The 11556-nt window shown below is 36.2% G+C and overlaps 2 protein-coding genes and 1 non-coding gene across 3 annotated transcripts; all 3 read right to left on the minus strand.

The window, feature by feature from the left end:
• Nucleotides 1-150: 150 nt before the first annotated feature.
• Nucleotides 151-4336, minus strand: LOC129299545 (ammonium transporter 3 member 1-like). The gene is given in 4 exon segments (XM_054938024.1): nt 151-564; nt 566-699; nt 2430-2715; nt 3580-4336. Coding segments are annotated over 4 exon segments (1461 nt in total). The 5' UTR covers nt 4243-4336; the 3' UTR covers nt 151-186.
• Nucleotides 4337-5167: 831 nt separating this feature from the next.
• Nucleotides 5168-5239, minus strand: TRNAH-GUG (transfer RNA histidin (anticodon GUG)). Its single transcript has one exon. It is a non-coding gene; the product is annotated as a tRNA-His (tRNA).
• A 547-nt stretch (nt 5240-5786) lies between these two features.
• Nucleotides 5787-11120, minus strand: LOC129299544 (probable magnesium transporter NIPA7). Its single transcript, XM_054938023.1, has 8 exons — nt 10548-11120; nt 10396-10452; nt 10185-10275; nt 9674-10064; nt 9384-9521; nt 8055-8147; nt 7842-7959; nt 5787-6365 (listed from the first exon to the last, which is right to left on the minus strand). Exons 1-8 carry the CDS (start codon nt 10666-10668, stop codon nt 6235-6237), a joined length of 1140 nt encoding a protein of 379 aa, XP_054793998.1. The 5' UTR covers nt 10669-11120; the 3' UTR covers nt 5787-6234.
• Nucleotides 11121-11556: the final 436 nt, after the last annotated feature.

Raw genomic sequence — 11556 nt, forward strand, 5'->3', positions numbered from 1 at the left:
AAAAAAAAAACAGAGAGAGAGAGAGAGAGAGAGAGAGCATATATGTAAGCTTCAATGCGAAATTCAGATTGTTTGGGCTCTGTAGTTCGTTTAAATTTAAGCTTTGACCCTAATTGGTTGCCATAAGAAAATAATAAATAACAAAATCAATCTGCGTTACCTATTTCATGATTCAGCTAAGCTACGTCAGAGGACTTGAGTGGCACCACTAGATGCTAAAATTCCATGGTGAGTGGTATCGTCAGAATATATACTCAGCTTCTCTCCATCACCCCACAACGCATAAGCTTCTTCTCCGTGAACGGCGTCGTCGCCGATCTGCAATTCCTCCTCCGACATCCTCAGAGGAATTATGAAACGTATGACGACACAAATGATGGATGTCGCCACCAGGTTCCATCCTATGATGAACAGCCCTCCCACGATTTGTTTGAGGATTTGGACTCCGCCGGAGCCGCCGTACACGCCGCCTTTGGAGTTGGTGACGGGAAGGAAGAGAGCGCTGAGGCGAGGCTCGGCGAAGAGGCCAGTGAGGATGCCGCCGAGAAGTCCGGCGACGGCATGAGGTGTGGAAGACGGCGAGAGTGTCATCGACCATTTGGAAGATCTTGAGTTTCTTGCCTAATACCATCATACTGAGCCATGGTACGCTACCTGATAATATTCCCATAACTATGGCTGCCCATCCTTGAACCAGACCTAATCCACCCCAGTCAACAATCCACGTACGATTAATTAGTCATATTTCAAAATTATATATGGCTAATTAAATTTGAACAAGATTTTTGACCATACAATAAACATTGAAAACTGTGATTAAATTTTAAAATTTGTGAAGAGTATTCTCTAATTAGTTAGCATATCATTATTTTATTCATTAACATAAATGATATTATTTTAAATTTTTCTGAGATTAGTTAATTATGCCTGACTTAATTCTAAAAATTAAAATCTAAGCTAAGCTAACTCTCTTAAAAACTAACTAAGTATCACACAATTGAATATTTGAATTACATATAACTAGGTTAAATATAATTAAGATTACGGATATATATTTTTGGGGTTAAATAACAAATTAATTCCTAAATTATAGATTTAGAAGCCAGTGTCTAAGACCTTAAACTTGTTTTGGAGTAATGTTTTCCTTTAATATTTTCAAAAGAATGCAATATTATCCTTACCATTAACAATGTTAACTCTTATTGTTAGTTAACAAAAAATAATTACAAAAAAGATCTCAAATTATAAAAATATACTAAGAAATTTCTTGGTCTTTTTATAATTTTTTTTGTCATTATATATAATTTTCAGGTTTTTTTTTTTGTAATTTTTTTAATCAACTAAAAATTAAAATTAACTTTTATTAAGAGACAATCACGAGGGAGAACATTAAAACAAAAACAGAGAGTTCAAGATCTCAAACTTTTGAAACTTATAATTTAAGAATGAAATTACCATTTAATCCTTTTTTTTTGTAGTGATTGACAAAAATATCTGTTCAACTACAGGCCAAAAAAGAGATGCTAAGCAAAGAACATATTTATTTGGAAGGCCAGCGAGTAAGGATATTTCTTGATTTTTTTGTGACAAATTGCACAATATTTTGGATGCATTGACGTTAATATATAAATTATAATACATGGAAATACATATCTGAGGAGATAGGTGTATGTATGTGTGTGTGTGTAACAAATCAGGAATGGTCAGTATTAAAAATTCCCAATAATTAAGTCGTGGGCAGCGTGAAGAAAGGCATACAATTAATTACTTAATTAATTAAGTAGTCAACAAGTAGAGTACAAATTAATGCTACTATTATTATTTTCTTAAGGCAGCATGATTACTATTTTTTGAAATTATATATCATAGAAATGGAAGTGGGGTATCGTCGATAGGAAAAACGCCCAACCATGTGCAGAAAAAGCCGAAAAAAGGTCAACTATGGAATGTAAGAAGAATTGCATACCCATTTCCAACTAATAAAACAATGAACACAGCCGCCAGAATAACACCAGTCTTGCGTGAAGTGACTATATCATATATAGTCAAGTGTGAAGGGATCCACAAATTATTTGATATTTTTTTTATATTTCATATTATTAAAAAAAAAGTCACATATAATAACTAATCTGACGGTACTCCATATTTTTATTTTTTATCAAATGTTAACGTTCATAGCTTGTCTCTTGGAATAGTATCTATCCTCTACAGTCTTCATACACAGCAACATGTTTTTGTTTGTCTGCTTTTAAATGCTTTTCACACCCACTCGTCATGTGAGTATTAGGAGACATGGAAGAAAAATTGATCCCATAAATTAACCATGGATATAAAATTTGTCAACACATAATTGTCAAGCTTGTGTTAAAAATACGTTTTTAGCATGAAAAGGAAAGAAAGGAGGGCGGGTAAAATAGAAGAGGAAATACCGGCGCCGGGAGTGATGCAGACGAGACCGGTGATCATGCCCTGGACGGCTCCGATGACGGAGGGTTTCTTGAAGAAGATGACGTCAAGGCACGTCCACACCAGCAGACTGGTGGCGGCGCAGATGTTGGTGTTGAGCACCGCCATGGAAGAGTCGGTGTTTGCCGAGTAGGGATCGCCGCCGTTGAAGCCAGCCCATCCCAACCACAGCAGCCCCGCCCCTGCTAGCGTCAGCAACACATTGTTCGGCGGAAACCTCTCTCTGTCCTTCTTCGACCTCGGTCCCACCTACGCCATTAATTACCATTCCTTCATCAACATTAATGTAATCAATCGAGCCCCAGCATCATCGTCCTCCACCACATATTAATTCCCCTGTATCTACTTCTGTTGCCACAAATTAAATATACCTCCGCATGAAATAAGGGTTTTTAATGTGCCCGTCCCAACTTTTTAATTTCATTTTTTATTTTTTTTAAAATCATTTACTTCTACATAAAATAAAAGACATTTAGATATCTTGATATTTAAAATAATAAAAATTTATATTTTTTATTATTTTTTTAAAATAAAAGGGCGATTTGTGATATTTTTTAAAAAAAATAATAAAAAATATAAATATTTATAATTTTGAAATATTAAATATTCAAATGTTTTTTATTTTATGTAGAAGATAATAATTTAAAAAAAAAATAAAATTAAAAAGTTAAAATATTAAAAAATATTAGAAAAGAGTGCGTTAAAGGCCCTATCCCACCTCCGCATGACTTAGTCGAAGTATGTATGAAACTCATATATTCATTCACATGAAACGAAAAAGTTAGAACTCCGTTTATATTGTCACGAGCATCTTCATGCAGTCATCTTCCTTTTCCTTCCTTAATATCCACCTCAACATCACCGTAATACACTGTCAATTTCCATACTAGCCTATGTGGATACATTGAGTACTGACACCAGTTCTGTCAGAAGGGTTAGGCGTGTAGTGTGTAGTGTGTACTGTGTAATAATTACTAATAACTATCTTCATTTTGAATCTTCAATGACGCCATACTTTAATTTGTTTTAGAAAATGAAGTTTGTATTTTTTAAAATTGATAAAATAATAATAATAATAATAATGATATGACAGTACAGATACAGCCTACTCACCCAATAAGCAGCGGTGAAACCGGCAATCCCAGAAGAAAGGTGAATGACGTAGCCGCCGGAGTAGTCAATAACGCCCCAGTGAAACAAGAACCCACCGCCCCACAAGCTGAAAGCTCCGACGGTGTAGGAGAACGTTAGCCACAACGGTACGAACATCATCCACGCCTTGAAGTTCATCCTCGCCAGCACCGATCCGGCCAGCAGAACCACCGCGATGGCGGCGAACACGCACTGAAACCACACCATGGTCGCCATGGGGTAGAACGGCTCTACCTCCGGCGTCTCCGGCTGCCCGTTCTTGTAGTAATGCGGCGTCGCCGGCAGGGCGGCCTGGCTGATGAGAAACTTCTGGCCCAACGCCGGCCCGGCCTTCCCCCAGAAGGGCAAGAGCTTGTCGCCGAAGGACATCTTGTAGGCCCACGTGACCCAGCATATGCTGACGGCGGCGAAGGCGTAGAGAGCCATGAAAGCAGAGTTGACGGCCCACTTCTTCTTCACTATGCTTCCGTACAGAATCACAAGCCCCGGCATGCTCTGAATACCTACCAGAGTCGCCGAGATCATCTGCCACGCGTTGTCCCCTTTGTTCAGCCAGTCCGGTACGGCGAGACTCGTCCATGCCTGATACGCTATAGGTAAAGAATTCACCGGAGGGGAAGCCATAGCTCTCTCTCTCTCCCTCCCTCCCTCTCTCTCTCTCTCTCTCTCTCTCTCTCTCTCTCTATTTCCCACTGTATAATTCTGTGCGTCCGAACCAGACTTGACTTTGTATGTTTAGATGTATAGTATAGATGATTGTAGGGTCAGGGTGTTGTGCTAAGAGGACGCGATGGAGGCCGTTGATCAGAAAATGGACGGTGCAGAGGGGTTTAGTGAGAGTGAGAGGAATGATAGAGGCTTGTTTAAAAACCTATTTTAACAACAGTTTTCCTGTTTTTTAAAATAAAGAGCAAAAAAATTGATTTGATAATATATTTTTAAAAAATATTTTAAAAAACAAAAATATAAAATATTATTTTAAAAAATAAAAAATAAAAATAATTTTTAAATATTCCGTAATTATTGTTTTATATAAATAAGGGAAAATGAAAAAAATATTTATTTTCATTATTTTTTATTATTAAAACATGTTTTATAAAATATTAATTTTTAAAATAATAAAATAAAAACAGTTTTAAATAGCTTCAAAAATTTCAGATTTTGAAATCTGAACGCCCACAGAGAATCTGGTATCGGTGGAGAAAATATTATGTGTTGGGGTGGCTGTGTGTGAATGACCAAACTGAATTCGAATATTTTGCTTCAAATTGGGCATCTTCTGCCATTTTGAGGGTGCGAGCTGATTCTGAATCTTTTCCTTTTTAAACTCGGATCTTGACGGACTTGTGTGTTAGTTGACTTAAACAAATGAAGCAGCAGCAGCATCATCTTAATTATCACTTACGCGCGTATCAATACATAATCAAGAGAGAGGTCATTAACATTATAAGGGGATTAAAAGGCGTAATAACGACTGCTAAGTGCATAGTATTTAAGTTTTACCCAATGGCTTTAAGACTGAAGGGAAAAATAAAAGGAAAAGAAAAACTGTGGCTGCTGGGATTCGAGCCCAGGTCTCCACGGCCACAACGTGGAATTCTTACCACTAAACTACAGCCACAGGGGTGGTACGCTTTTTACATAACGACCTATATTTCTTTACTTCAGTGTTAACTACATGCCAAATCAACGTATTGCCTCTTTCTTTTTGTTTTGGGCAGACTAAATTCATATGTATCCTAATAATTTCATTAGGTGTGATGCACAGGATTCAATTTTCTTAAAAAAAAAAAAATCACACTCCATCTTTTTAGCAAACTTGACGACGTACTAAAGTTGAAGAGAAGTCATGTAGAAAACTTCAAATAAGAGGAGCCATACTTTGTGTGTATCAATTTTATATTTTATATTAATTTTTAGCATAGTATGTGCATGCATGTGTGTGATAAATTTTTATTTTATAAAATTAAAAGTTCTTAATACAGTTTTCCAGTCCCAATCAAAATATTCCCAGGTATTTCGGGGAAAAACCACTCCTTGTATCACAAAATCATATCACTCATGTAATTAACACAATACAAACAAAAATCCGCATGACCGTCACATGTGCATCCTCATTTGATCGGAAGCTATAAATTATTTACTGCAGTTAAATAATAGGACCAAAATTGAAACTAGATTCTCTGCCGTGCAGTAGAACATTAGAACTTCATTTAAAAAAAAACAAAGAAAGAAAAAGGGTACAACCCCAATTTAGCGAGCCAGATCTGTTCAAGCCATAAGCCATGCAGCATCAAAGCCTCTCAACTTACAAAGTCAGAGAAAATAGCAAAATTGATAGATTCTCTGTACAAAAGTATGAAAGTCCCCATCCCCCATTAACTAATCAGTCTGAAAAATCACATTAGCATCCACCACGTGGTCAACCCCAGAACCAGGGAATTTTCTCCATTGCACGTGTATTGGGGAGAGTGAAAGAGACACCACCCTCTCTATGCCTGCACAATGTAAGTCTCCTGCTAAACCAAATTGATAGAACATCGTAACACGGCTTGAACCCCGTTGGCAGGATGTCACGGGATGGGCCTGACTTTAAGCAGTTTAAGTCTCTTACTGTCACTTAAAATGGTCTTGCCGTACTATTGTGATTAAATTAAATGGTGCTCCATCTTCCTCCTTTTGTTTCCAAGGTTCACCATTGCCTTGGACATACCTTTTCACTTTTGGAGACAATGGTGTGTACAAATCTGCACGAGGAGAATAATCAGAAGATAACTTTTCCGAATATGAAAAAAAAGATAAAACTTTATTGCAACAAATTCTCTAGAATTCGATACAAATGCTGAATAAAGGGTATCCCATAAGCAGTAAGCAAAAAGATTTACAGAAAGATCAGTCAAATAAAACAATAAATTATGCCATTCCAACTCAGCAAAGCAAGAACGGAAAAAGATATGGAAGACCATTAATTACCTCTGATACATAATATTTAAACACAACCAAAGTGCTCAGAGTTAAAAAAACAAAGTCCATTTTTAGTTACGTTGCCACAATTTGAGCTTAGTTTATATCACCAATCATTTAATTAAGACTACTCCTAACAAGTTACTGTGTAAACAATTAATTCCTCACTGATTGAACCATCCAAGGTCCCCCTTTCTTTATCTTGGTTGTGGCTCAAATGGTAGTGTACATCGCCACATTTCTGTTGACATCATCCTGTCTACTCACGGGAATTTCTTAATCTATTACGTTACTCTGCTAAAACTGATTAATTTGCAAACATCCTTAAAACTATGATAGCGCAGAAAGTGTAGGTAGTTAAGAAGCAAGGAGTGCTTTCAATGAATATTAATTTCTTTCAAGAAATCAATTAGCAGTTGTATGATAAACGACTGATTCATATCTCCAAACCCCTTCAGGAATGAATAGACCCGAGAATTCACAACTCCCATTTAATTTTACTAGGCCTCTAATCTCCTTCACGGCATTTGACTTCTGTCATCAACAGCTGAGCTTCAATAAAAGAGCGAAACAGAATGGTTACAGTTTTGAATGGATCAGGACAAGCACGCATTCTCTGACATTTTGTTAAAATCTAGGTATTCCATATCAATGTCTGTGTCTAACAAACGACTGTCTAATGACTTTTCTATGTACAAGATATAATTAACGTATTTACTGATTTTACTCTCTAACATTTTAGGAAAAAAGGAAAAATACAATCTTCGGTCCCTATAGTTTTATTGGGTTTGCTTTTAGTCTCTGTAATTTCTTTCGAGTGTTTTCAATCCCTATAGTTTCAGTGAGATTGGGTAACATTTGCCTTTCTGGTCCCCATAGTTTCAATGTTTTTAGTCCCTACAAGAACTGAAAACACTGGAACAAAACTATAAGGACTAAAAACAAAATTCGATAAAACTATAACAACTAATAATTGTGTTTTCCCAAGAAAAAACTATCAAATATTTTGTGGTAATAAAATTACTCATACATATCAGAATGAACCAAGTGGCCTACAACAGGGAATTTAAGAGCAAACTTCCACATTATTAAAAAAGTTAATAATGTTTAAACCTTGAAGGCACTGATAATATACCATAATCAAGCCAACCAATGATGTTAGTAATGATAGTTGCTGAATCCTTGTTAACGACACATGTCTATGAGAAATTTACGTTTTCCAAGTCCTCCAAACTAAAGTAAAAGGCATGAGGTGTTACCTATATTGGCTGGAGGATCAGGTTCTCTTGTACTGTGCAATACAGTTGTTCCAGATAAAACAGTAATAAAACCACAAAGCTCGGATGCAATACTGCTTGCACTTTGACCATTATAGTCCTATTAAGAAGGGAACATATGGAAGGATTGTTATTCGATGAATGAACCATAAAATCTCTCCTTTTCTACACTCTAGTGTTATGGTAAATACCAACCTTAAACATGATTGCACTGGCTAATATGGTAAAAGATGTGAACAAGGCATAATAGATGGGAGAAACAACTGCTGTGTTAAAAGTATCCAGTGCCTGCAACCATGCAAGAGTTGGCTACATCAAATCCAAGTGAATGGTGACAATTGAAGGGCAGGCAACGACACTAGTAATTTTAATCTTAGGAATTCAAATTGCTAAGCATCAGTCTCTGCAGGTAATCAGATTAAGCATAACCTGATTGATTACAACTTGAACACCTAGAATCACAACCACCAGAAAATGTTTCTTCCTTCCATTGGCAACTTAAATTTAGAGTGAAAATAGATGCACAGAAATAAGAAGGGGAGTATGATGATAGGCAGTGGTCAAAGTATAGAAGAGTGGCTAAAAAAGCTTATAAAAGGTAAGATTACAGCCAGCAAACTAGATTGCTTCCTCACGTTAATATATCAACACATGATTAGGAAAGCAGAAAGTCAATCCATTAAGCTGGAAATTTACTATAAAAGTAATTGTCACAAACATTTTTATTCCAAACACTTGAACAAATAATAAGAAACTACAATGTGGCAGTCTCTTCTTTAGCTACCTAGTTGATATATAAACTTCTTTGAGGCTATGGAAAAAATTTTGAGCGCAGTATTATTTCACTATTCACCTATTTAAGTAAAAAAATTCTGACGACTACTGAAAATAATCTGAATCACAATGACCTTATTGTTGACAAGTTATTTCAAATTAAACTACTTGTTCACCACAAATGTAAGAAAACCAAACTGTTTGATGTAAAAGGAAGAATACAACATGAGGAAGGGGGGAGAAACAAGATGCAAGAAGAAAAAGAAGGAAGAAAGTACAAGTATCTGCAGCAGAGTAAAAACGGGGTTTCAAAATTATCAGCATAGGCAAACGAGTTCTGGGAAGTTTTGAAGTATTTTCGAATGTGGTAATGTTCATTTATCACCTTGAATGAATTGAATGAATCAGGTTACTTTTTGAAAGAAAAACAAATATAAAGACACAAGGTAAGAGAGCATATATTAGCTGGAGATCTGCTAACAAGAACTGAATTCTGGGATAGTTGTTATTCTCATTTTTTTCTCGAATTAATAAAAATGGTATTCTTCATTAAATGCATGAAGTATTAGCCAGAATCATTTCACACAGCTAAGACACAAACAAACTGACACGCCTTAAGAGATCATCTACTTCACTGGCATAAATTGTTAATCTACAATACAGAAAAATGCAACAGAGTGCCAAAAGAGCATATGAAATATGCAAAATTAATATTCACATTAAAAATCCATCATACTACAAGAAACTGACCATATTAAGATAATTTAACTGAATTATGACACAGGTAACAGCAACCATTGCAAAAATCCATGTTTGGAAGTATACAGCCTGGTTTCTTCCCTCTAATGTAAGTTTGATGGCAGTGCCAATAGCTTTTACACTCATGACCTGTGAAATATGGGATCTCGTTAGCAATGTAAATCAAACAATGGACTTCGGTATGAGACTTAAGATAATTCAAATGATAAAACCATTAGAGACTTTTTAAATGAAAAAAACCATTAGATAACGCTCATAAGATACTTAGTAGAGTCACTTACTGTCAAGGACCCAATTACAGAGCATATCCCAACATAAACAAAGACATTAGTTTGGCCACATCGGGGGGCACAATATAAGATCAATACCAGTGATACAGCTACAGCTGAAGCCGTATACAAGGGAAAGCTGTATGCCAGAAGAAAATATTGATCAGGAAAAAATATCCCTTGTGACTCGTGCAGCCAAGAGACACTACACTGGATAAATGAATCAAACCTCAGAAGTATACCTGTTTGAGTGGCCAATTCCCATATTTCTAGTACAGAAGTAATAGGCCGCTCTTGGGGTGCATGGAGTACAATAATAGTGGATCCAACTATGCACAGAAGACACCCCAAGATGCCCATTTTTCGGAGCTTCTCATTCAACAAGAAATGTGCTAAGACAGCACTACCCATATCCATAATAGTGTTTACCAGAAAGAATAAGCCGGTAAGTAAATCCAACAGGTTATAACAAAGTTAAAAGCAAACAAGAAATCAATCATGAATCATTGGAAATAAATATTACCTGACAATAATACTCAAAGCACCAAGTGGCGTCACAAGCACCGCAGGAGCGTAAATATAAGCCACAAAATTGGCGACCTCCCCAACAATCACTTTAAGTAGTAACAACAAAGGAGAAAAAGAGACTCGAAATTACTAACTAGTAACGCATCAATTAGGGTTCTTGACTTACTAGTAATCAATTACAAAATCAAATACGTACAGCAACTTACTCGTAATCATTCCGACCCACCAGAGAGGCTCGAGCAGATAACCATATCCTCCAACACCTAACACAAATGAAGAACGACAAAAGGTCATGCCCAGAGCATAAAGATCTGCAATATGCAAAAAATGCAATCTACAAGTTTTCAAGAGGACTGACCGGCAGGACGGCCGTTGGCCGCGGCTCGACGGAGGCCCTTTTTCTTAATAATGAAGCTGGAGCCAATAAAAGCACTGGAAACGACGGCCAAGATAAACCCCTTCAAATTGTACGAGAACATCTATGTAGTCTATCTATGAATATAATCACATCCGGCAATGACAACTGGGACGACGAAGATAAAAGAAGCTCCTCCTTGATTCGCTAAAACTCGTATCAAATTCATACAATTCGTAACCCTAGATAACAAGTAGAATCGCCTAAACTCTTTGTAGATTCCTTGTTGCTGGCTCTCAGCGCACGCAACGCGACCCACGGTACCCTCTTTCACCGTTCGCTGATTATCTTTGTTGTTTTTCGTTTTTTTTTTTTTTTTGAAAATTGGACGAATTTTTTGGTGAAATTGAATCTGGCGGTCTTATCTCCAGGCGGGCCAATGATTAGGAATCGAGCAATTGGGAACGTTGAGGAAGTTAGGAACAGTGGAGCCTGAACAATGTAAAGAGAAAAGACAAGGTCGTTATGAGAAGTTTTGGTTCCGGTAAAACCACAAGGCTCAATGACACGTCGTCCCGTCTTGTTCAGTTCTCACCTTCCAGTCTTGTTTTTTTTGATAAACCTACTTTCTTGTTTCATGCGTCTTCAAGTATAACATGGCCATTGTCCTGACATGGGATTTTTACTGCATTTTTACTATAAATCTAATTTGTTTAAATTAAATTTGTATTTTTAAAAATTATTAAATCTAAATTTTAAAATTTAATTTAACAGTTTAAATTTATAGTAATTTTTCCTCTATTCTCCTTCCTATAGGAGAAAATTTAACTCCCATTATCTTTGCAAATAGAGCTTCGACATGTACAAATTCCTCACATTCACTATATTAATTTACAAACGAAATAAATTTCAATTTAAAACTTAAAATAAAAATTACAAACCTGAATTAAAAAAATTACTCCTTGATGCTGGTTGATCCAACCTTGTACAATATGTACATGAACTGCTGAGT

This window comes from Prosopis cineraria, unplaced genomic scaffold (assembly GCF_029017545.1).
Source record: "Prosopis cineraria cultivar Desert tree isolate PC_DT_omini unplaced genomic scaffold, ASM2901754v1 PC1198, whole genome shotgun sequence".
Classification (NCBI taxonomy): domain Eukaryota; kingdom Viridiplantae; phylum Streptophyta; class Magnoliopsida; order Fabales; family Fabaceae; genus Prosopis; species Prosopis cineraria.